Source organism: Cimex lectularius, unplaced genomic scaffold (genome assembly GCF_000648675.2).
Source record: "Cimex lectularius strain Harlan isolate CLEC.00 unplaced genomic scaffold, Clec_2.1 scaffold132, whole genome shotgun sequence".
Classification (NCBI taxonomy): Eukaryota; Metazoa; Arthropoda; class Insecta; order Hemiptera; family Cimicidae; genus Cimex; species Cimex lectularius.
In genome coordinates this window covers 617,142-644,640 of record NW_019392772.1, presented here as the reverse complement: position 1 = coordinate 644,640, position 27,499 = coordinate 617,142, and the positions used below count along the sequence as shown (strand labels likewise).

The window sequence follows — 27,499 nt, the reverse complement described above, 5'->3', positions numbered from 1 at the left end:
ATGTTTTAACAGGCGATCTCAAATTTCCTTGAAGACCGATTCAGTCCCATCATTGCCAAGGACTGTAATAGTATTGCAAGCTTATTTTGTTCCTGGATCTAATGATTTTCTCAGATATGTATCGTTATTTTAAATATGATAACAAAATATATATCCAAGCTGATGGTGTGTTGATGGGACGTGTTTTGTCCCCAATTTTGCAGATATCCTAATGAATGATTTGATTGATTGAATTTTAGGTCAGATCACTTATAATAACGTACCCATGTTGATGACTTGTTTCTTTTTCCATGGGATAATTTAGACAATATCCTTAATCTTTATATAGTTATGACATATAATTCACATATGAAGTTGAAAATAGTGGCTCTATTCCCTAGCTAGACGTGGAAGTCCAGCGGGCACATTGATGCTTAGGTGGTATACACAAAAAATCAGGTCTGACAGATATGTCAATTATTTCTCTTCTCACTCTTTTGGTCGAAAACTGAATTGTGCTCATAATGTGATACATAGAGTTTTGTCACTACGCAACACATACTTCTGTAGTGAAGTTAAAGAGCGAGCCTTCCGAATCCTTTTAAGAAATAACAATTACCCAAAGACATTGGTTAATAGATATTAATTCAAGGAAGTTAATAAATTGTGAAAAATCCTATAGAAATATGAACGATCCTTTCACGTTCAAGAGTACAACGTACGTCCCAGTGATTTCGCCCAAATTAAAATATTTAATTAACAAATACGTACTTGACATCACTGGTTGTTACAAATAGAAGAAAAAATAAGCTCTTTACATACTAAACTCAAAGATAAGGAAGAAAATTGTATATATCGAATGGTCTGTATAGGTTCACGTGTAGTAAATCGAATACATTGGTCAAACAAAACAGAGAATAAAACATACAATTTATGTTCATGTTTCTGACTGTGGCAATAAATCCAAAACTGGTTCCGGACTATCAAAACATTCACTATCAAGTAGGTATAAATTTGACTGAAGAATGTTGAAATAATTGACAAAGAGTCTCAATTATTCAGAAGAAGAATTAAAAAGGTTACGTACTAAATTGGAAAATTATAATTCTAATATTTAAACAGATACTATGGGCTTATGTTCAATGTATGAAGGACTTATTAATGTTCGGGGCGTCGGTGGCCGCAACGGTTTAGGCGTTGACTCGGCGCTCATCACTGTAAGGTAAAGGTCCGGGGTTCGAATCCAGCGGCCCTGCATTCGAACCCGACATACTTACAAATGTTTTTTTTTTCAAAAACGCCAGCACCCCGAGGGTGGTTGATATAACCTCTGCTGTTGCAAACACTCGAAAAAAAGAAAAAAGAAAAAAAAAGGTTTTTGATAACGAGAGGAGGACCTCCCTGATAGGCTTGCGATACCGTTACAGTCCTTGGCAACGTTAGAACTGATTCGGTCTTCAAGGAAATTTGAGATCGCCTGTTAAAACATAAATATATCTGTAAATAAATCCGTAAAGATATTTAAGGCTGTTTTATTAAATCTATATTGATTGGTAAATCAATTGTACAAATGTTTGTCATAATGTTAAATTAATATAGGCCCAGATGATGAACTTAAAATAGGTCGAAAGCTTGGCGGTACCAACTAAACCTGGGTTTCTTCTTCAAGAACATACCTTGATCCAGAGTGTTCATACATCAATTATCATACCATATAAGGACAATTAAATATGTTTTTCATTACTAATCAGCTCAGGATGATCACATAAGTCATACTCTTTTCCTGATTTATGTGATCATTATAACTATACGACCGAGTCTGAACATAGCTTTGTTTATTGATGATACAATCTTATCCATCATAATTGTTATGCTGTAAGTAACAGGTTAAAGAAGGATATTACCACATAGCTATATTCTCCAGTAAATGGAAAATTAAGAACAATCCATCCAATCAATCCTTTCAGCCGAAAGTCACATTATTCAGAAAACGTAATGCCCATGGTCAACTGTGATACCTCGCGTACAGCTGGATAGTAATATAAACCTTATCATTCATATTTTTTAATACATTTTATTTATTAAAATTGGTTAAATGAGACCATCTATTAATGTTGCAATGGCTAATTTAGTAATAAAAACACTTAAATTCACTTATTATTCACAGTTTACCTATTTGAGTTAAACTCGTAACATTTTACAGAATTAAAGAAATGGCTTTGTCCTCTTCAATCGTCTTACCATGTCTGTCTATGTAGCACGCTGTTGCTTCGGTGTTCGTGTGGCTTAAGACGCGGATTGGGCTTATATGTATGTCGTGTGATAATAGCCCCCTCTTTTAACCCTATTCTTATCCCTACTACTAAAGACGATTGGTTCGTCTAATTTTCTCTTTGTGAAATTTGCACGGATTTCTGGATTTATTTTGACTTCCAAATGTCCAGCAATGGACGCCGTTGACTGAGCAGTCGGTTCGTGGAAGCATGGATACGTTTTTCGACTGACAGGGCAGCGGTATCATCGGCAAATGTTGCGATGGTGATATTTTCCATCAGTGATACCTCTTATATTAATTCGTTTTTAAACAAGGCAAAAACCATACACAAATTCCGTTGGTGATTTGATTTTCTTTACTCCAAAAAATAATATAATTTTAAAATTTAAAGCAATATTGAGGTCTATACTAGAAGAATATAATTTGTATTATAAAATTGTGTTAATACGGCCACACAATTCTCTTTTTCTTGTACATTAATTTTTTTTATCCTTCATTGATTGCGTGCGTGTTAGTACGCTTAGATAAACGGGTCAAAATCAAATTCCTGATGGCCTCCGAATGAGCTTTGGCGTTTTTATTCGTCGTCAACTCATATCGCCCGACCCATCACGCAATCATAACGACAATGATCATGGACTTGTATTGAAAATTACAATGAAATCGAATGACGAAAGGTAAATTGATTACCATTCTATGAATGAACCTCGGAGAATTACAAGGGAGGTTGTTCTGAGATACCCTATTCATTACTTAGCTGCAATTTCTGTTTTTCTCCAGATTTTCCGTTATTGCTCTTTTATTCATTAATTTTTCTTAATACGCTCTCTTATCATTTGTTTTTCAAGCTGTTTACTACTTCATCTCCTCTCTCTCACAAACACACACACACTCTCTCTCTCTCTCTCTCAGTTTATTTTTACCACATTCATTTTTATGATAAAACTTTTTAATCTAATTTGAAAAGCCTGGACATTTATATGGCGGATGAATTGACCCACGTTTCCTTAATAGGCACATTAATAATAAATTGTTGACCTCAGAAACTTAAAAAAATTTCTGAAATATGAATCTTTAATATTTAACACGAACAAAGAGGGAGACCGTAATTACAGCTTTAAATATAAAATATTACCTTTTTTGAAATGGAAATTTTGTGTAGGTTAATATTATAAATAAATGAAAAACATAGAATTTTTATGGTTATATGTGTGTTTTAACTTAATCGAATGGGTAAATATCAATAGTTTTTTTTTATTGCCCGATTGGATGAAAGGTGTTGAAAGACATGATCAATTATTGATTAAAAGATTCGATTTTAAAATAGAGTTAGCACGGAGGTTGAAATTGCCGGAAGGAGAGGATCCGGTTGTAATTAATATTGCCCCGTTCTCCCTCCATGTTAGAAAAAAAAACTTCGTAAAAAGTGCGAAATTAATTTTCCACCGACTCTGTAGCCGTTTCTCTTTCCAGGGAAGAGGGGTAAAAAATAATGTCCGGAATTTCTCATTAAGGGTAATCCGCCCCCATGCCGGGGTAAAACCCCCTCTCGCTCACTTCATCCCCCTCGGCCGGTGATTTTTATTGGCCGAGACGGCTCTGGAGAAAAATGAAAACGCTAATTCATTCTGTCCGGCAACCCCCCTTCTCCCCTTCACCTCGTCTTTTTTTACCCTTCTCTTCTCCATACCATCTTTATTTGTCCATCTATTACCTCGTAAAAACATAAGCTTCAAACGTTTAATGATGGACTCCCCTGTTTAGTCTTTATTGGAAAATTTTTATTTGTCATCAGAATCTCTAGATAGATAACAATGTGCATTTACAATTCCTTTGATACAGTCTTTACACAAATTGAAAAGACACACTGTATTCTTCCATAAAAAATCAACATCATAGTTAGCAATCTGTCTGTTAATATAATAGTTGAAATTGAAAAATTGCTACACATCAACATCAATAACACAGTTAATTAGTTAAGTTAAAAATATATACATACATAAATAGAAATTGTTAAAAAATATATATTTGTCCGTCAAATGAAATATACATGACAAGTTGAAAAACCTTAAATTGTTTTGATGGTCTAGTATCGGTCATAAAAAAATAATCAACGATTCAGTAAACAATAATGGATAAATTATACATAGAAACATTAAAAAATTATAACCATAAACAACTAATCAAGGAATCTAAGAATGTGAATATTTAAATGAGGACAATATAGGGCGATATGAAGATAATAATTAGAGATTGTAAAATATAATGGCTGGCAAGTTGAAATTTAATGAAGTACACGATTTTACCTTTACGTAAAAAAAAATAAAGTTTATAATAAAAATAATGTTAATTAAAACCTCTTATTATGTAAATGATTGATTACAAGTCCTGGTCATTTAAATAAACGAACTAAACGAAGAAAAAGACACACACACATCTATGTAAAGTGAGGGGAAAAAGTATGTATGCAGACCGCAATGGCCCAGTGGTTAGGACGTTCGATCCGTTTTGCGGTTCTGGGTTCAAATCCTGGCATAGTCCTTGGAATTTTATTTTCTATTAATTTAATGATTTATAGTCAAATTATTTCACCTTCCGTCCGCGACAACCAGTCAAGTACAAGCCCTCTTGTATGACCGGGAGTAAGTTCAAGTTTTAACGATTTGTGATCATATATAAAATAACATTTACTCGCTTTTTTTGGCTGTTATAAAATATTTTCAGAAACAGTAATATATGTAACAATAATTAGTGTAAAATTGTCTAAGGATATCAATCTGTCAGTAACTCTGATTGTTAGCAAACTCAGACTGATATCTCAAATTTAATATTAAAGCTACTACTTGGTGGAATACTCGATAGGCATGGCACTGCGGATGATTACCGAACCCAGTTAGCTAGATTAAATGAGTATGATTAAAAAAAGGAAACATAAAATAGCTCATTAAAAAACCTGTTTATTTTCTTGTTAAAATGCTTCTAGCATTCAAATAGTTTATTATTTTAGAATGCGTTTATTAATTTCAAAGACTACTCTCGAATTTTGTGCTTATTGTATTGCATAAATTATAAAAAGTAATAACAATAAAATAATAAGAAGTGGAAAACATAAAAAGCCCCAAACCTGACAATTCTGACATTTTTTGTTTGCACATTTAAACATTTATGCAATTTTCTTAATGATTGTCTATGATTGTCTTCTATGTGACTGATTATTAATGATAAAAGGGTAACCGGAAATGGTAAAAAAACATTGATACTACAAAATAGCAAAAATGATTAAATCTGTCACCTTTGACTTTTGGATACTTGCACATTTTAACATTTATGTCATTTGTTTCTACTTTATTTTTAATGGACAGTTTATTAATGCCACATTTAATAAAATTATAAAAAACATTGTTGAAAAATATCATTATTAATGGAAAATAGACAAAATTACAAAACCTCCACTTTTGATTATTTTTTTTTATTTATTATATTTTTTAATAATTTCACTTAGTATAAAATTTATTTATTATAATATATAATTTTTATTATAATAATTTTATATTTGTTATTATAAAACAATGTTTATAATAAGTATAACAGAAATCGCTAAAAAATATTATAATTAATTCATCTCAACGAGAAATAAAAAGAATAATTTATTTGAAATTATTATTAATAGAAAATCGCTACAATCAACAAATCTCCTACTTCTGACTCTGTAATATGGCCACCTGTTAATATTTGTTTAATTTTGTAACAATTTATTTTGTTAATTTTAAACAATATAAAAAAATCAAAAATTTCCAGACCTGCTAGTTCTGATTTAATAATATTTGCACATTAATAATAATTTATTATGTTATAATCCGTTCCTTTCTGGCTTTTTGACATCTGTCAATTTCAAGCCATTTCTTTTTGTAATTTCTTCTGTTATAAACCGTTGCAATTGTACAAAAGCATAACAGAAATTGTTAATATTACTAATAACAACAAAAAATAGAAAAAATTTCCAAACATGCCAATTCTGACCTGTTGATATCTGTTTATTTCAACATTAACCAAGATCTTAGATAAAAAGAATAATTATTTGAAGTTATTACCACTAATCAAAATCGCAAAAATCAACAAATCTAACAGTTCTGACTCTTTGATATCGCCACCTTTTAATATTTATTACATTTTGTAATAATTTATGTTGTTAATTTTAAACGATAGAAACTCAAAATCAAAAATTGTCAGGCCTGCTAGTTTTGATTTTTTAACATTGTCACATTTTAAATTTTTCACAGCAATAATAATTAGAATGTTATAAACGCTCAATTTCAAGTCATTTCATTTTGTAATAATTTCTTCTACTATAAACAAGTTTCTTAAGGAAATTTTACAAAATCACAATAGAAATTGTTAAATATTACTAATAACAACAAAAATACAAAAATATTACCAAACTTTTAATAAAATTATTATTGAAATTACAAAAAATATCAATAACTTGTTCAATGAAATAGTTGGTTTATGAATTTATTTTGAAGGAATTTATTTTAACGCGTACTAATTGAATTCTGATTTTTGTTTTTTCTTCTGCAGCGACATTTCCGATGACCCGAAGAATCGGCCACCCGTACCAGAACAGGACGCCGCCGAAGCGGAAGAAGCCGAGGACGTCGTTCACCCGCCTCCAGATCGCCGAGCTGGAGAAGAGGTTCCATAAACAGAAGTACCTCGCCTCGGCCGAGAGGGCCGCACTAGCCAAATCCCTCAAAATGACAGATGCCCAAGTCAAAACGTGGTTCCAAAACCGTAGGACAAAGTGGAGGTGAGTTTTTTTCAACTCTTTTGAACTACAATTGACTAATTGACTCGCCGACCGCTAAACTGATTTTCGGCGCTAATGACCTGTAATGGGCACCCTTGTGGTTTGGCGTCGATTTAAATTTTTTGTTTGCTTTCCTTCAGCCAAGTATGCCAAGGATGCAAAATATTAACCAGTGCCTACGAGTCTAATTTATTATTTCATATCCAACATTGAATAATCCACAGGTATTTTTTATAAAAATTATTTTACTTACCAAATTAATAAGATAACAAAAAAACAGCTGTCCTCCAATGGTGAATTTTTATGGCAGTCCTATACAAATTCCAGTTATGATTTATTTATTTTACAATACATCTTTGAATACGCAAAGGTCTTTCGGTTAAAGGACAGATGTAAATGTCACCATTTAAACAACCGCTAGTCCATATTTGGACAAATGCTATCTTCTCTGAATAGCGTGTTTTCGTCGAATAAGTTAGGTTTTTAGATATCAAACCTTTACAAAACTATTTGCGACGGAATTAAATTCAAAATGGTAAAATCGATGGCCCTCTTGACTGGAAGATGTTTCGCTCCCGGCCGTCACGAAGGCGCCAGACGTCCTAAAAGCCCAGAGATAACAGGGAAGCTCTTATACAACCGATGTCAGTCCCTCTCTGAGGTATCCACGGAATGACAACTCTAAATGTCGCCTCGGTCCCATCAGGTTGAAGATTATTCACAAAATTCGACGAATTTCTGCCGTGATCTACTTGGGATCCTCTGGTACTTAGCACGTCTCGTTTCCACTAAAATAAACATATAATATTACTATCAATTTCACTAGTTTCGTGGACCGCTTGGTTAATTAATATCTTACAATTAATTAAGGTTTTCAATTGAGATAAGAAAGTCAATGGCACGAGCGAGATTCGAACCCACGATCTTCCGCTTGAAACGCCGCTGCTCTACCACTTGATCCATCTTGACATGGATCCACTCGGACAACTTCCCATCTCAACCACACCTTTTGAATTTTCCCTCCTTTTTGCCATTTTTCAAATATCATGTAATCTATTTGATTCTCGGCGACAAACGTGGCCATTTCATTTGTCGTAATTGGTCAAGCGGACTACGAAACTAGTGAATTTAATAAGTTTAAAATGAAGTATACCTTCACTAAAGCTCTCCGTGGCTATTTCATTTCTCGCCGAGAATCAAATAGATTACACGACATTTGAAAAATGGCAAAAAGGAGGGAAAATTAAAAGGTGGGGTTGAGATGGGAAGTTGGTGTCCGAGTGGATCAAGGTCACGATGGCTCAAGTGGTAGAGCAGCGGCGTATCAAGCGGAAGATCGTGGGTTCGAATCCCGCTCGTGCCATTGACTTTTTTATCTCAACTGAAAACCGTAATTAATTGTAAGATTACTGTCAATCTATTATATTTAGTGGTCTATTGACCAAATTAGTTTTCTCAATTAATTATTCTTTTTATTTCAGGTTTTGTTTGAAATGAAAAAGTTAGTGTAACGAGCGGGATTCGAACTCAAGACCTTCGGCTCAATGCGCCGCTGCTCTAACCACTTCAGCCATCGAGACTTCGATCCTTTGGATTTCGATCGACTTGGATCGAAGTTACGATAGCTAAAGTGGCTAGAGCAGCGGCGTATTGAGCCGAAGGTCGTAGGTTCGAATCCCGCTCGTTACACTAACTTTTTCATTTCAACCAAAATCTTACATAAAAAGATTACAATCGATTTTATATAAACGAAATCAGGATAGGGTTTTATCAAGAATCACAATTTACATATTCAGAATGAGTTTTTAAACCGCAATATTACAAAGTTAACCTTAACTGATCATCACTGCCAAGTTTATTCTCGTTACCTTCCTGATACCATGTATGACCTCACATTGCGGTAAAAATGAAAGTATAAATTCAGCATTCAATAATTATTATATAAATCTAAAATAATTAATATTTACTTCCTTTAAATTATAACTTTTTCTCCGGGTATAAAGAATCGAAATTAAAATTATCATACATATTATGTAAATAATGAACATAAAACTTTAATAGCTTATTTAGAGAACTTTACAATATGTTCAATTGGTTAAATGAAGTTATGGTGGTTTTATTATGACTTTATAGGTTGTGTTTTTTTTATTTCTTTATACAAGCTATTAAGTTAAATGTAGCCTAATGACTGGAATAAGATGGCCAAACGCGTGACAGACCACCTTAGAGATAATAGACAAACTAAAATGATCCATAAAGGCCAAATTACAGATTCATCTCTCCGCAAAACTCACAGTGAAATTTCATAATAAAGCCTAAATTGCAAAAATTAATAAATGAGTAATTGGTATTTTATTTGCATTTTAATGTATTTATGTACCTAAAAAAGAAATGAATTTTTCATATAATTACATATTTTCATACCATGTGATTTTGTGGTATGTGTTCATTAAGGTATTTGAAATGGCATTTATTTTTTTACTAAAATAATATATAACAACATATATAAATTGATATTTTTGTAGGATAATCACGTGTTAAGCATTTGCTAAAAGTTGGCTGATAATAAGGGTGTACAAGTTACATAAATTAATTAAGGGATTTAACAAAACAGGACATTTAATGCTCATAAAAAGTGATAAAACATTTTACAAAACTTATTCCAGCGTTAAATTTTTTGTACTTACTCTTAATTACCGACTTTTTAATGTTCCAATTAACAGTTATCTTTCGATGGGGGCTATGAAGGGAGGGCATCGAATGCTTTTCATTTGCATATCATTTCAGGCAGGAGTGAGCATAAATTATGCCACGCGAATGACATTTACTTATCTCTTTTTCTCGAATAAGGTCATGCAGTGTCGTTTGTGTTAAAAGAGTCTTTTTTTTATTTTGGCAATCGTTATGGTTTAACCAGTGATTGGGAGGTTGTTGGCTTAAAGCGATAATCCTCCAAAATGGCAAATAAACTTTCCAGGCCGGGGTGAATAATTAAAGGAAGCGTTCGGCCTTAAATCCGCGTTTCGAACCGGCCCGATTAGGAATTCAATTAACGGCTAAGTGGGTTCCTTATCCCACAGGAACCCTTCGGGACCACAAAGGCAAAGGGCGCCGATTTGTCCTGTTTACTTTAGACCCACCAATTAAATCCAATGTGAAATCAATTGGGGTTAACAAAATCATTAAATAATCCTAGGTTACGCATATAAATCAGAACGTAAATATAAAGTTGAATGTAAATATAATATTCCAGTAGAACTACAATTACTTTTCTTCATTTCGATACAGATTTTTTTTAAAAATAGCAAGAAGTAGTGGAGTAAAAGAGTGATGAAAAGACTGATAGATAGAGATAAAGATAGATAGATAGAGAGAGAGAGAGAATGTGAGAGAGAGAGAATGTGAGAGAGAGAGTGAGAGTATTTACGCAAAGTTAAGACACGTGTACGTTTTTACCATTAAGCGCGTAGTAATTTGGATCAGAAAAATATGAAAAGAAATGTGTGGTGATTAGTGACCGTTAATCGATAATTATTCAGAAATCGTGAGATGCGGTCTGGTGGGATGTAATTATGCCATTCTTGCGTGTCGTGTACACACTCTCAAAATGTGTTTCTGAGACCTACATCACACCAGATCGCATCTCACGATTTCTGAATAATTATGAAAAGAAAAGAGAAGTGATCAAATAACACCAGAGCAGAGAAGTGAGAGATCCAGATAGATAAATAGATAGATAGATAGATAGATGATGTTAAGGGAAAAGAGGAAGAGGGGTCAGATGAATACTAAATAAAATAGAAGGTTAAATAGGTAGAGGAATAAAGAAAGAGTGAGGGAGAGTCAGGTGTACAGAGAACGAGAGGGAAAAGAACGGAAGAAAATAATATAGCGGAAAGTAAGAAAATGGGAAGATATACCAGGGAAAAAACATAAAGGGAGAGAGTAGAAAAGAGCGAGAAACTTTGAATGAGGTGAGTTCGAGTGAAATTGAACTTAGATGATAGGTAAATTTTAACACAAATTATTTACTATAAAATTCACAAAGTTAGATATATTAAGAATAATCCTATCCCTTCCTTAAGAATAGTCCTTAATAATACAATTGCGAAAGCTTGAACTTCCTCAAGACAGACCGAGAAAACAGAGAAAAGTGACTTTTTTTTTCTGGTTTGGTTCCTACATTAAAGTATATTACGATATAGAACTCGTTTTAGATAGATAGAGAGAGACATTACTAAGAGAGAGAAGGTGAGAAAAGACAGGTAAAAGATGAAAAGAAAAGTAAATAGAAGAAGAGAGCAATGAAGAGAGAGATCCAGATAAATAAATAAGAGGCTTGTGTGTGTGTGAGAGAGAGAGAAAGAGAAGGAAAAACAGAAAAGAAAAAATAATAGAGAGAAAGTGAGAATGGGATAGGAGAGAAAATGACTATGAAAGTGGGAGAGAGGTGTGTAGAGAGAGAGAGAGAGAGAGAGAGAGAGAGAGAGAGAGTGAGAGAGAGAGAGAGAAAGAGAGAGAGAAGTAGAAATGAAAAGACAGAAAAACAGAAAAGGGAAGGGTATAGGCAAGAAAGAGAGCGGATAAGAGTGAGAAGTAAAAAAGAGGTAGGAATGAAAAAGAGAAAAAGCACAGAAAAGAGCGAAAGGAGGAGAGAGTGAGAAAGAGAAGATATAGGAAAGAAAACAGAAAAGGGTATATAATAATGCGACAAAAGGTGGGACTGAGAAAGTGGTAGAGTGTGTGACATATGAATGGTAGGAAGGAAAACAACACAAAATTCGAAAAGAGAATAGACAAGAGCGAGAGAGTGTATATGTGTACGATAATGAGTGAATTTACTTTAATGGAAAACGTCAATGTCTGAACAACAAAGTTTCATGTATCAAATAATCAATAAAATAAATTATTTTTATCTTTAAATTATTATTAACTAATATGTATTTATACATAACAAATATGAACTATATCTGAGAAATAAAATATAAAATATGTAATAAATTTCTTATTCTTGGCTCGGGAAATAAATTAACTGGCTGTAGTCTTAAATTTAAGAAATTTATTAATCTTTCTTATACTTATTTTGCACAAATGAGCTGTTTGATAGAAAATCCGGTTTTAAAGTGAATATCAGGCTCGTGCAAATAATGACTACATCAAAAAACCTTAAAGGCATTTCCTCCCACGTTGGCCTCAATGGAGTCGTCCGATTTGTCAAAGCCCGACAAAATACAGACTCTTGTCATACCCGTGATCATAGTTGAGTATGTTTAATTCGCAGAATCGGATTGAAACACGGCCTGGACTGTACCTCAGGCCGACTGTACCCACGAGTACAAGGTATATCCATTAGCCGCGAGTCGGAGATAATTAAAATGTTACGTCCCCTCGACTAACAATTAATACTTAAGTGGTTTCCCTTTTCTTTTATCGGGCGTGTTATCGTTACTCGAAGACTTGTCTGGCTCCGCTCGTTTAGTATGAGACCGATGTTGTACTAAACGCATCGAAGGAAACGACTCTTGTATTCTGTCTCTCTTTCTCTGTCTATTATCGGAACACCTTTAAATTTTACCTTCGTGTTCGTTAAATAATAATTATTAAAACACATTTATGATAAAAAGTGTCATTTTTATTATAAAAACTAAGATTACATTGTCAGAAATGCGTTTTAATAATTATTTATAGAAGCATAATAACTCTAATAGTCATAATTAGGGCTGTGATTATATGCAATAAAAATAGACAAATATATATAAATAAAGTAAAAAAATACATTTTAAAACTGAAAATGTGCGAAAACTACTATGAGAAAAAAATAAGGATACCTTAAATTAAAGCACATAATTGTATTGAAAAGAGAAACGGTGGCAAGAGGAACATCACATTGATAATATTGAAAAAGAAAAACATATTAAAAAAGTTCAATTTAAAAAAATCCGTCGTCTCGTCCATCAAAACCCAGATCGGTCCATTTAAGATGAAGTCTGCTTTTCTGGAGTGTTTCATTGTATTCAAGATCCAGGTGAGATTTCCTGAGGGTACTTTCGTGGAAAATGGTTTTCCCCCTGTATTTCTCAAAAAAATAACCTTGAATTCAGGATGGCTTAGTTTATGGATGGGTATGTCAGCTCTGACTAAAGCACGACATAAATCGATATCGAAACCGGACTTTCCGGACCCAACAGCTTGTGTCACAAAAGTTTGTTGAAACTTAGAATTCCTAATCGTTTTCTTTGTGTTTTGCTGTCTTTATGTGCTGTGTAAACCAAAAAAACGTGTAGCTGTTGATACAGGTTTATCCAAACAAACACAGTATAAAACGTCTACCTAGCCCTTAAAAGTCTCACAAAGAAAACTCACGCACATACTTTTGAACAAGATCTTTCGTTTTTGCGGTGACTTTCGTCATTTTAGGAGTAGTCAGTTCACAACACACAAATAATGTTTCACGATGGAAAACGGATGAGAGAGTAAAGATTGGGTAAAACAAAGAAGTTTGATGGTAGGAAAAGAAGAGAACTGAGGTCGTTACATTTCTATGAATCCATTTCCATCATTTACAGTGGTACAAACACTATTCCTTTCTCTATTTATTCCAAGAGAAGCAACCGAAAGTACGCGGAAAGCGGTGGAGCAGCAACTGAACAAACACAAACTCGTTCATTATGTGGAAACGGAAGAATGGGAGCCCGTAGCTCTCTTCAAAAAAAGAAAAAGAGCAAAAGCTCTCTTTTTTGGAGAATTTTTCATTTTGCCTACTCAGAAACATTAAAATTTGACGTGCCAAGTATTGATAGGCCGGATATGTAAAAAAATATGCAATTATAACCCACTTATGCAAAAATATGCATTTGGCAATATACGCACAAATATGAAAAATAAATACATCTTAAATTGATTCCAAATACTTCAAAACATACAGTTTGTTAAAACTGGACGTTTTAGTTAACCAGGAAAAATATGCATATATTTCACAGCCCTAGTCATAATAAATGTTTATTTGATGAACATGAAACTAAAATTTAAAGGCCTTAATTAACCAAGGATATCAAGTAGGGTCAGATGATCATAGAACGGGGTTGTAACTCGAAGCGCATTAGCCAAATAGGACTGGTCGACACCCTTCCAAGTGGTGACAAAATGGCCTGAGGCCGTGCCGACGGGAGGAACACGGACTCCCTATCAAATATTAACAGGATTTAGCCAGCAAATCCACCCTTTACCGTCTACACTGCTATAATTACTTCTGCCGAACCCCTAAACTCCGAGAGGGAGGTCTAACTCTGGGGTCTGAGAAAATGATTAAGTGGAAGAATTATGCACGTTGCAATTTTCAAGCAGATTTTGCCAATTTGTTTAGCTGAAATTGATTGAAACTTGACTATAATATCACCACACCACAATTATAACAAAAGCAAATGTTTGCTATAGTAAAAATTTGAATTGATATATTTACAATATACATACAAAGCAATAAATTGAAAAGCCAAGTAAAATTTTGATTTTGAATTTGTAATTAATGGAATGTTTTAATTCATACAAATACATAAACTTATATATTGACGGTAATAACTTCATAAAAACGAACAAAGATTATAATGATTATTCGAAGATCGTGAGATGCGTTCTGATGTGACGTAGGTTTTAGAAAATCATTTTCTTTAACGTGCCAACGTTTCGATATTTATTGAGATCATCTTCTGGGCTCAAAGTGCTTGTTTTCTGCGTAATTGTGTCATTTTTGTGTATCGTCATTGGGCACTGTCAACAAGACACACAAGAATGACAAAATTACCCAGAAAACAAACACTCTGAGCCTGAAGATGACCTCAATAAAGATCGAAAAGTTGGCAAGATAAAGAAAATGTTTTTCTAAAACCTAACCAGACCGCATCTCACGATCTCCGAAAAATCATTGACTAACGGTCACTAAACACCACGCAAAAAAAATTTATAATTTATGATCGAATATCATATAAAATCATGTACATCTAGATCTAATAATCTTTTCAAAACTTCCCAATTAAACAAATGTTATGTCAGTTTTATTTTACTTTTATCATAACTTTTTTTATACAGGAAGTAACGGTTTTAAAGCCAGGTAGTTATATACCAGCTTTGATAATCTTAAGCAATTGTTTATAAACATTAATCAAAATATTATCTCAGGTCAATATTTTATGGAATATATCCAGCTATTACGATCGTGGATCCCCGTGTCACTCACGAGCGTGAACAAATATCCTTGCAACAACTCAAACAAATTAATTAAAGAAAAGAAAAATCGGGACCTGATCCAAATAAACTAAAGCATAACCTTTTAAAATAAATTTAAAAAATTAAAATCAAATAAAGTGAACAGTGACATACGTAATACGTATATCCTTGCCATTTACAAAAAAAAAAAAAAAATCTCGCTCTGCCGAGCCTGCGGTTGGGGATTAGCTTATCCTAAATCAAAGGATAATACTTGTTGAAAAAAATTTTTATACAGCCAAAGATGTTAAAATAATTGTTTATTTTATTATTATTAACCCCTGTAAAACCACAATGATTCCTTTCACAAAGAAGAGGACAATAGGAAGCCTAAGGGGCGTCGTTGGCCGCAACGGTTTAGGCGTCGACTCGGCGCTCATCACTGTAAGATAAAGGTCCCAGGTTCGAATCCAGCGGCCCTGCATTCGAACCAGACAAATTTACAAATAGGCTTTTTTTCAAAAACACCGGCACCCCGAGGGTTGATTTAACCTCTGCTGTTGCGACCCTCGTAAGAGAAAAAAAATCCCCGATCCCATTTTACAAGGAGGAATCCAAATATCTAGGGATCATACTTGACCAGCGGCTCCGTGAAATCAGCACATAATTAAAACCACACAGGGGGCGAAAATTGCTTGGAGGAGTTATACAATTTCAGGATCTGCTTCCCATTTACATTTAGTTATAGCAATAATTTTACACCTTTTTCCAAAATCTTTAAAATGTGGGTGTTCCATAAAAGTTTTGTGTCTACATATAAACCACGACTGGCAAAACAAAAATAAAAATCATTAAACTTTAGTTGATCAACAAAATTAATTACTATTATTTGGATATCGTGAGATGCGGTCTGGTGTGACGTAGGCTTTAGAAAAACATTTTCTTTGTCGTGCCAACGTTTCGAGTTCCGTGAGTACAAATGCTTTGATTGAGTCTAAAATTTCTAGCAGTATAAATTCACTTTTTTCACATCCTATATGTATTTGTATAATTTAAACAATGTTTATAAATCCCAGGCCCTGAAGATGATCTCAATAAAGATCGAAACGTTTTTCTAAAACCTACGTCACACCAGACCGCATCTCACGATCTCCAAATAATCATTAACTAACGGTCACTAAACACCACACAAAACTAATTACGATATTTTTACACTGTTATTAAAAGAAATTATACGCAAACTTTTTCGTTTTTGTTTGTATTAGATAGAAAAATAAATTTTTATAAAATAATTTTCATCCACCTGTGGTCGTATATGCCATCGTGTCCAAATGCTAATAAATTGGAGTCGTAACCGATTCGCAGATAGTAATTTACCACTATTATTTTATTACCTATCCAGTGGTTGTAAGAATGCCGTATAACTATCCGAGAGTGGAATACCTTTTGAAGAGGGATCGATAAGCGCTCTCGTAAAAGCCACCATAAACACAGCAGTAAAAGGATTGCTTCTTAACACGGTTAGATTAAATTGGAGTTATATTAGAGGAGGCTTGCGTTTAAACCGAAGCGAGGAAGCATATTTAATGAAATTAATGGCGAGGAAGCCGCGGGGGCCGAGGTTCGAAAGGGGGGACCTTAGAAACGGTGTTTACTCCTACAATAGGCCCGGCGACTTAAGTGAATTGACCAGGGAAGCACTTGGACGGAATTGCCGCCTCCTCCACAGGCAAAAGTGAGGGGGTGCTTTAACCAGATTAAGGGTAGACCACGGGATGGTTTGGGGACCATCTTAGAGCATTAAGAACCACGGGTTTACGAGACCCATCAAGAAAACGGTTTCCCGTCTTATTTCCGCCGTTTAACCCACCACTAATGCAAAAATAGCGTTAAACGATTTAAATTCTTACAGCTTGCAAAAAATTTTATAATAATTTCATTATCTTAAGCACAATGATTAGATTAATAAATAAAATAAGTATGTAAAGTATATGAACTACCCTTTCGAAACTAGCAATAAAAAAAGAAAATTAGGATTTAACAAGCATCTTTATTTCAATATTTCCTTCAAATTGCTCCAAAAATTAACACAAGAGCATAAATCTACGTGCCAACAATTTCTTGGAATAGGACGCTCACTTTGGTTTATGGTTGATGTTTCACATCCCATGTCTGTTTGGCCTAGTTTATTCTATTTTCGTTATGTTTTCTTCGCCGGGTATCAACAACAAGCCTAGGGATTAAAGCAAAACAGTATTTTTCTATTTGATTAAATTTTTCTTGGTAAGTTTTTGAACTTAAAGTGTGGTTTTTGACATGGAATCAAGTATTACTAGTGATATAATGGATTTTATAAATTATTACATATACTCTAATTGTCTTTCTTCCTGTGACTGATATGAATTATTATGTATAATGATCGTTTATGTGTTTTTTCCCTTGCGTGTTAATTAGCATCCATTAAAAAAGGAATAATAGGGCAATTTATCCTTTCGTCTACCGCGTGCCAGCTTTGCCACTGAGGTGTAAGCTGTAATTAATTTAAACGGCCTAATAGTCGATTCGTATTTCCCCGTCTTCTTCAGAGAATTCGGCACTTGTTCTTGCTTCGGTAAAAGTTTAAATATTTGAGGTTTTTGGCTGAGGGGGGTGCGTGTCTTGGCTCGTGGTTCGTTCCCTCCCGGCCTTCTGCAATATTCAAGCGCAGAGCTGCGGACGGCGATAGTCCTGCACCTGCTGAATAAACAAGCTGGGAGCTTTTAAAGTGTCGAGTTTGACGACGAACTGCTCAGGCCCGGTGTGTCGCTTGTCAGCGAGTTTGTTCCGATGGTAATTGGGTAAAATATCCTTTCCTGAAAATATCGCATTCAACGTTTCTAAGTGTTTTGATTTCAAACGAATAATTATCAATGATTAAAAGCCGAGAAAATCTAGCCACTAAAGACAGGTAAAAATCGAGAATTTAAAAAAATTCGCTTATTCAATGAATAATTACTTGAAAATTCACTGTTTGCACAAATATTTAATCGAAATTTTACCACCTAATTTTAGATCCAATACTTTTATTTGTTACTATTTGTAATATTTCATATTTGAAATTTATTACAATAACTTGGAAAAAAGGATCTTCGATGAAGTCGCAACAGAACAGCAATTCTTTAAGTTTTTGTCGAGATTTCGACCATTATATCGTCATCATCAGGGCCTATTTATTCTAGAAAAATATCGCAGTTAGAACAAGTTATATCATTTAAAAAACCAAAATTTCAAAAAGAAATATTTTTTTTACTTTAACTCGATGAGTGTTGAAATATATCTTAAGAACAAGAAAATGCTTTTATAATAAGATTATTTAAAATTAGGAGAAGCTCAGTATCTAAACATTAATAGTATGGAATTAATTAAAAACAATAAAAACAATATAATATAAAAAATTTAAAAACCACAACGTGGTCGTATAGGTTACCTCGGTTAAAATATAAATATAACAAGTCTCTTTTTTTTAAAATAAAATTACTTTTCACTGAGCTTCACCTAATTTTAAATAATCTTATTAAAAAATTTCTTGTTCTGAAGATATATTTCAACACTCATGGAGTTAAAGTAAGAAAAATAATTGTTTTTGTAATTTTGGTTTTTTAAATGATATGACATGTTCTAACTGCGATATTTTCCTAAAATAAATAGGCCCCGATGACGATATAATCGTCGAAAGCTCGGCAAAACTTAAAGAATTGTCGTTCTGTTGTGACCTCATCAAAGAACCTTTTTTCCAAGTTGTTCAACGGCAGGTCGATACTTCATGTTTTATTACAGTAACGTTTTTAAATATTTGTATAAATATAATTTAGACTATGAGATTTCTCCGTGTGGTTTGTGCGGTGATGTACTTCTAATCTTGTCGTTACCGATCATTTTTGGTCAGCCAACTCGGCCAATGACAGACTAAAATCAGCAAGGTTAAGCAGACCAAATTATAAATATAATTTAACTGCTCCTAGTTCTATTCTATCGCGGACAAAGTGAAATTTTTTATATTACCTTTTCAGCTAAAACAGAAATTTACCCCTATTTCATTACATTTCGCACTCATATATTAAAATAAATAAATCCTTTTATGAACCTACTATCATTAAGTGAAAAAGTCGTGCTTGATAGCAGAGAGTTGGCCAGAGTCACAAAAAATAAGATATTCAAAATATTTTAACAAAACAAAACAAAAATAAAATCTTCTTAAACAATATAAATATAAACCAAAAACTAATGTATATTTTTAAATGTGATTCGAAATTAACAGAAATTTTAAGAACAGAATCTTCTTTTTTCTTTCAATTCGTTTTCTTTCAAATTGACCTTATCAATGTTAGTTTTTTAATATAAAATTGTAATTTTTAAGGCTGATCACTGATTATGCTGCATTTTTGAGTTAGTTTAAGATCAATAAATTTGTAATTTTTGTTATAATTTTCTCTTAGTTCCTCCATGGCTGCAACTGTTAAGGTTTAAAATTTAAATTTCATAGTCTATAAAGACTGTATTTTTATCACTTAAGAGTTCACGTCAAAGCTAAAATTCTTTGTCATTATTAAGAATTAATAATTATCAAAACTTTTAGTCCAATTATTCATTAGCAATTATTATAGTGTTATGTTTAATAATTACAGCCCTGAGAAGGCATCATAAATTCAGAAAGCATCATAAGTCCAGAGTGCAAATGTCTGTTTGACAAACATCTCTGATCACAAAAAGAACCCCATGAAAGATGGTAATCACTCTTGAAATATTAATAATTAAATCTATATAAGATATTGAAAATGGACAGACTTTTTTTTAATAAATATATATTTTTTTGTTAATTAGTTCTTTTAAATAAGTGAAAGTAAGAATTTTTTTCTGAAAGTACAGTTTTAATTTTCCAAGCGTGACATTCACATAACTCTTTTCTTATGGTTTTTCTTGCTCGCGTTTGCATTTGAGTTTCCATTCGCGGCGACAACTCTTTGCCACATTACAGCCTTCTAATGAGCGTTTTTCATTTGTCCCGCTTTGGAAGAAAATCAGGCACAAAAAAAGTTGACAATCAAGAGCGACGTGAGAAGTCATATTAGCTCCGACGCTATTTTCTGTTTTCTTCTGTTTCCTTTTTACGGTCGGTTGATTGCCCCGGGGTAGCCCGACGCTCCACATACTAAAAATGACCGTATTAAGCGACACGCGTACAAATGTAATGACTTATTTAAATAGCGAGGAGGTTAAGTTCAATTTTATAAGAATTTAAGAATTTTTAAATCTAATTCAAATGCTATATCAATCTTATGCAGCTAAATAAATATATCATGAATAATCTTGTTCTCGATGTGGATGGGAAAAAAACAACAAATTTAATTGTCATCTGCCAGGCTTTCGACCTATTTTAAGGTCATCATCAGGACAACAGAATATTAAAAATAGTGTTTATTTCTTTGAAGATCGTCTCAGTACCAACATTGCTAAGGACTGGGGTTGAGATGGGAAGTTGTCCGAGTGGATCCAGGTCAAGATGGATCAAGTGGTAGAGCAGCGGCGTATCAAGCGGAAGATCGTGTGTTCGAATCCCGCTCGTGACATTGACTTTTTTATCTCAACTAAAAACCTTAATTAATTGAAAGACATTAATTAGTCAATCGGACTACGAAAACAAGTGAATTACTAAGGACTATTGTCCTTGGCAATGTTGAAAATGAGACGGTCTTCAAAAAACTTTGAAACCACCTATTAAAAAATTAATTATATCAATTTGTAAACAGAACTAAGATTAATACTAACTTTTTAATTAGTTTTATAAGCTTATGCTTAATTATATAATTGCTATATTAATTATACGCAATTTTTTCGAAATGAAAAATTTGTATCACAGGCGGGATTCGATCCCACGATTTTCGGCTAAATACGCCGCTGCTCAACCCCTTCCATCGCCCATGCCACAAACTTCTCATTTCTAATCTCCGTTTTATTCCAATTGTAAGCAAATCGCGGCTTCTCGTTGAAACACTTTTTATCAACGATTGTACTACATTAGCGGGACTGTGTACGATTCACAAGTGTGATTCTAGATTAGTACTAACTTTTTAATTTTTTTTTATCAGCTTATGCTTTGCTTATTATAATTGGAATAAAAACGGGGAGTCGAAATGAGAAGTTTGTGGCATGGGCGCTAGAAGTCACGGTAGCTCAAGTGTTAGAGCAGCGGCGTATTTGGCCGAAAGTCGTAGGTTCGAATCCCGCCTGCGACACAAATTTTTTTTATAGAAATGATGAATGGTGGAGTTAGTGTGGTGTTCAATCCAGTTAGAAAGATAGTTCCTACTCACAGTAAGTAGTTTTCCAACGATCCGGATTTCGAGCTTTTAGCTCATCATCAGATTTGAAGGAGTTCTACAACCACGTCTCTCGACATGAATTGCAAAAGTGATTTTTTTTGTAATTATAAAAATATTACCTGTTTATTTTTTGTATAATCTAAGTTTTTGGTTATTTTTGTGAAATAAAACACCAATTATTTTCATCCCGTATATTTGAATCCCTCTGTATTTCCGGCCACGTACCGGGTTCCTCTTTTAAGCTGTTATTTTTTCTAAATACACTGAGAGGCAAGATTAGTGGCCACCCTTAATACTCTTAATTATCTCATAGTCAATCCTCCATCTTACAACCTATGGTCAATTTTAAAGGATTAGAGTTAAATAAAACAGAAAAACCTCCCACTTGTGTTTACAATTGGATTTCGTAAATAAATTTTTGGATAGTCAATCCTTTCTTTGTTGGTTTTTCTGTAAAGCTTCTTTCTAAGTTTCGGTGGTTTGATTTTTTTTTCTAAGTTTTAACATTTTTAAATTTCAAATTCGTTTGAGCAACGGTTTTAAGTGATACAAATTCGGCTAGAATCATAACATTGTTGGAAGGAGGAAGAAGCCAAGCTTATAAGGCCAGGGTACCTAACATTTTCAAAACGACTGTCCGAAGGGGGATGAACATCCATCGGTACCAAGATACTCTAGGTTACTTGAAAAGGCATCGATCAGGTCGCCTTCGGGTCACATCTCCGAGAGATGATCGTTGTGTTGTTTCCAATGTACTCCGAAATCGACATTCTACCGCTGTTCAACATGTTAGAAATATTAATGTTAGTTTACGCATTGTAAGTCGAAGACTTTTAAAAGCTGGATTACGTGTGAGAAGGCTTGCCACTGGTCCAGAGCTTCTGACAATGCACAGAACTGCTTGATTAGTTTTCGCAAGAAATCATATCAATTGGGCTGAGCAAGATTGTTGTTTTAAGTAATTATTCTTTTCTTCTTCGAAAGACGATGAAAGACTGCTTCGAAGTCACGATGGCCCAAGTGGTTAGAGCAGCGGCGTATTGAGCCGGTCTTGGGTTCGAATCCCGCTCGTGACACCAGCTTTTTCATCTTGACCAAGACTTTACATAAAAAGAATAATTAATTGAAATAATTACCATGGTCAATTAGACCACTAAGCATAATATGGATTGTTGTTGTAGTTCACAAAAATAACTAACAACCTAGATTATAAAAAGAAAAAAAATTAAAACACTTTTTATTAATTTAATAAAATTTAATTTTTTTAATGTGTAATAAACTGAAAAGGCAGAAGATCGTTTATTTATTAAGAATCGATGTGTAAACGGAAGCGGGTAAAAGCCCCTGGCGATCAATAGGAAAGAAAAGAGCTATTACTTGTCTCTTCGGTTAAGGAGGTTGGAAGAGACAGGGGATCAGTGCGGGAAAGCGTTTTCCCGAAATTGAATGGAATCTCTTTTGGGCGTGGAGATCTCCAGGCTGATTCGATACAAAAGGAAAAGAAGAAAAGTCGAGCCGTCCCGACGCTGGAAGCACATCGCCTGTCAAATCACGGAATCAAACCCCCTCGGCACCCCGTCCACTGAAAGAGACTTTTATTTAAGCCTTTCCGTACTGAAATTGATTTAGAACGTGATTACGAGTTGGAAACTTTTCACATCGGGTTCCACCTCGGATCCGGGATTGCGGAAAACGGCGAGACGCTCCGGCCCCCACTCGGACCTCATGCGGCCATCTTTTTCCCCTTCTATTTAAAGCTCGGCCCCTCCTTTTCACTTTGCTGTGATTCCTGTAAATTCTCCTGAAAGAAATTTTATTTTTGTGCCAAGCAACTACTTATTAATGAAGAGAAAGAACCTGCTGTCAGATAAAGCCTATAAGAAAATTAAAAACGTATTACTTTTTTAAATACATTCTCAAAGACAAAAACCGGACATTCGTATTTTGTTTTTATTTTAAACTATATGTATTTTTATCGTTAAATTAATTACAACATACTTTTTTTAATATAAACCAAATTAAAAAAAGATCTAAAATTCGTGAATTTTAATCAAAACATTTAATTATGCTGGTTTGAAAGGCACACAATCATTTAGTGATAGATTAAATTGACCTAACAATTTATTCAAACGCTAAATGATTTTCCCGTTTTTGGTGGCCATGAATCAGTTGCAGTTTCCTGTTCAAGAATGTATTGTTCGTTATATTTATGCAAGGAAGATTATTAAAACTAAAAAGGTTGACTTTTGTTTTTTACTTAAAAATAATGCGTTAATTAGAGAAGGAAAACGAGTTTGAGATAGAAGGAGAACGATAGTTCAGATTGATAAATAAAGACAGAAAAATCGAGTTCGGGAATCAGAGGGAGAGAGAGAGAAAGAGAGAGAGAGAGAGAGAGAGAGAGAGAGAGAGAGAGAGAGACAGTGTGAGGGAGGGAGAAAATACGAAAGGACAGAGATTAATCCATTTCTGATATTACTGAAAAAATTATTTTTACTTTAAAGAAGTAAAAGCCTACTTTATTTCACTATATTACTTATAAAGAAGAAAGTGTTTAGAGAATGTGTGTGTGTGTGTGTGTGTGTGTGCGTGTGTGTGTGTGTGTGTGTGTGTGTGTGTGTGTGTGTGTGTGTGTGTGACAAAGAGAGAAAGGGAGAGAGTGAGAGAGACTGAGAGACGGTGAGAAGACGAAAACACAGAGATGAATCAATTTATGATATTAGTGACAAAATTATTTGTACTTTAAACAAGTAAAAGTATACTTTATTTCACTATATTACTTATAAAGAGCGAGAAAGTTTTTATTTGTTTGTGTTGCGTGCGTGCGTAGATGTGTGCGTGCGTGCGTGGGAGAAAGAGAGCAAGAGAGATAGGGAGTAAAAAGAGAGAGACAGATAAAACTAGAGACAAAGAGGGATTAGATACATGCTGAATCCAATGGAAAGATAAACATATATAAAGGACAGATATTGATTGAGGGGAGAGGGAGAGAGAGAGAGAGAGAGAGTGAGAGAGAGAGAGAGAGTGAGAGAGAAAGGAGGGATAAAAAGGGATAGATAAATGTTGAATACAACAGAAAGGTAAACATACATAAAGATGTACATAGCCAGATCTATGTATAAAAAGAGAAATAGGATTTGATAAATTCTGAATCCAACAGAGAGATAAAACAATAGCAGATAAAGGCGGCGTCGGTGGCTGCAATGTTTAGTCTTTGACACGGCGCTCATCACTGTAAGGTAAAGGCCCCGGGCTCGAATCCAGCGACCCTGCATTCGAACTCGACATACTTACAAATGGGCTTTTTTTCAAAAACACCGGCACCCTGAGGGTTTATATGACCTCTCCGGTTGCCAACCAACGAAAAAAAATAGATAAATAAAAATAGGTAGATCAATAAAGATAGATTTAGAGCGAGTGTAAAAGGGAGAAAGAGGAAGAGCGAGCGATTGAGGGTGGGGAGAGAGAGAGAGAGAGTGAGAGAGAGACTGACAGACATAACTAGTTACTATCATGTAATTATTAAGTACTTAAAATTATTATTAGGGCTAAATGATCGTTTCTCGGCGTTTTGGCAAAGGTCAAAGTTTAGAAAAGATATAGACAGACGGAGAGAGAATGCCCAAGAGAGGGTAAGTAATTTTTCTTAAAATTACGAAAACTTATTTTATTACAACTACTTTGATGTGTAGTTTATAATTATGTAGTTAAACCTTGACCACGTGTTTAAAAGTATCTAATTGTTTAACGGTGAAAAATTCGAATTAAATTGGTTTCATTATCTTTGATAACTCGAATGTTTGAATAACACTTCTTTTAGTGCTAAACTTACCAGTAGTAGTATACATAAATTTACGTTAGTATACAACAAAATAAACATTGGGTTGCATTCTTTTTTTTTTATTCAAACAGTCTCATAATTAAATAAATAGAGACGAGGTGTCGACTGGTAGATGGTTAACGATAGATAACACCGATTTCCAGTTTGAAGAAAAGTGTCAAACATTTTTTCCGACCCTGCCCTGTCTCCATTAAGGATGTACGCGGTCTAATGGTCGTATTGATACAAGTGAGTTAACTCGACAGTTGACAGGGTGTCAGCCGAGTAAGTGGTAACTGTCATCGAGTCCCATACATAAACCATCGCCATTACCCTGTTCTAGGACGTAGGCCACGAAGAGGCCCAACGCCGATCCGACGATTTTGTCCTGTCAATCCGACGATTTTGTCCTGTCAATCCGACGAACGGGTCCGTACAGTCTTGAGGGTTTTCGGAAGGATCTTTTCAACAGAATTTGATGTTTTATTCACGACTGTCGTGCGATCACTTCCTTGTTTCCTCAGAAAAATCACCTAAAATGTGTATTAAACATTAAAACTGAAAAGAAACTGATAACAGTGAACTGAACGTCTTAATTTGCTAAAATCTTTCCACATTTTACCAAAATTTTATTTTTCGGTACAATATATCTATTCATAAAATATCCCTGCATCATCTTACTTCCATCTTAATCGTGGGTCGATATGCTTTCATTAATCACTGTATGTTCTCCTCACCTGTTTTTCTCCTAGTCTCTCTCTCTCTCTCTCTCTCTCGCTCTCTCTCTCTCTCTCTCTCTCTCTCTCTCTCTCTCTCTCTCTCTCGCTCTCTCTCTCTCCTCTCTCTCNATATCTATATTATATATAAATATATAATAATATCTATCTATCTTAATAATCTTTTACTAATTGAATATTACCTTGTTTTGGCTCTTGATGAAACTTAGTCTTGTTTATCACATCCTTGTTTTAATGTGTTACAGTTTATAGCAAAAATATTGCCTAGCTTAATTTAATTGAAATCCGCCATAAAAATGCTATTCTATCGTTCTGCATATGCACTCCTAGAACTTATAAGAATTCTCCATTTCCGAATTGTACGACCTCGAATATTCATTGTTATCGTATAAAATTTCCAAAGCTCTTTACCGCCTAGCGGAGGGGGTTAAACGCGGTTCTATCTATTAATAAGGAAAACCGCCCTGGGCCACTGAGTCGGAGCGGAGCGGATAATTAAATAACTGGATGGTAGCCCCCATCTCATCAGGCCTTGTCAATTAAACCCCGTGAGAAGGGGGTTGAAAAGGGTTGAGTTATCCTTCCCTTGGGCGGGGAAAAAGGGTTGCTGAAGGGTTGTGCCTTATAGCCGAAAGACGCAGGTAATTGAAGATGATGCTTTGAGAGAGAGGAGTGGATCCGGCCGCCCCTTCTGCTAATCGAGTTGAATTACCGCCTCCTTTGAAGCCCTCCTTCCTCGATCTAATCCAATAAAACTCTTCTCATTCTTTTCTTAAAACAACTTAAAATCCTACTTTGCCAAATCTTAAAAAATTGCTCATTTTAATAGTATGATTATAAAAATTTACAAAAGATATGGAAGTAATCTATATAAAAAATTCGAACTGTTTTATTTACTAACATTAGCCAGAAAGAGATTTTGTACTCTTTATACCTGTATTAATTATGCAATGGTAGCAAAAAGTTCATCCATACTAAGAATCAATTGAATCTCAAGATTGAATAATCGGTATTATTTATTTTTGGTGGGAGGGGAGATGTTTTCAAGGGAAAAAACAAATTGCAAAAATGCGATGAAAATTTTCTTCTGGGTTCTTTAATGCAATACATATAACGATGTCACATCCTTTTCTATTGGGTTGTCCGGAAAATAATGCAGGATTTTGGTATTAAACAAAAAAAAAGAAACTAGTTACTTTAAAGCAATGTTCTTTAATAAAAATAATTTCCCATACTCTCAATACATTTCTCCCAACGTGTTGGTAACTTATTAATTCCGTCTGAGTAGAATTCAGAATTTTTAGAATTGATAAAGTCAATAAA

The 27,499-nt window shown here is 34.0% G+C and overlaps 1 protein-coding gene across 1 annotated transcript in view; it reads left to right on the top strand.

Annotated features, from left to right (window-relative positions):
• LOC106662101 (T-cell leukemia homeobox protein 3-like) overlaps nt 1–27,499 on the top strand; it is a 71,833-nt gene that overhangs the window by 34,638 nt on the left and 9,696 nt on the right. Inside the window, exon 2 of the mRNA XM_014385909.2 lies at nt 6,833–7,061. Coding sequence (XP_014241395.1) covers nt 6,833–7,061 — 229 coding nt within the window. The remainder of the gene's footprint in view (nt 1–6,832; nt 7,062–27,499) is intronic.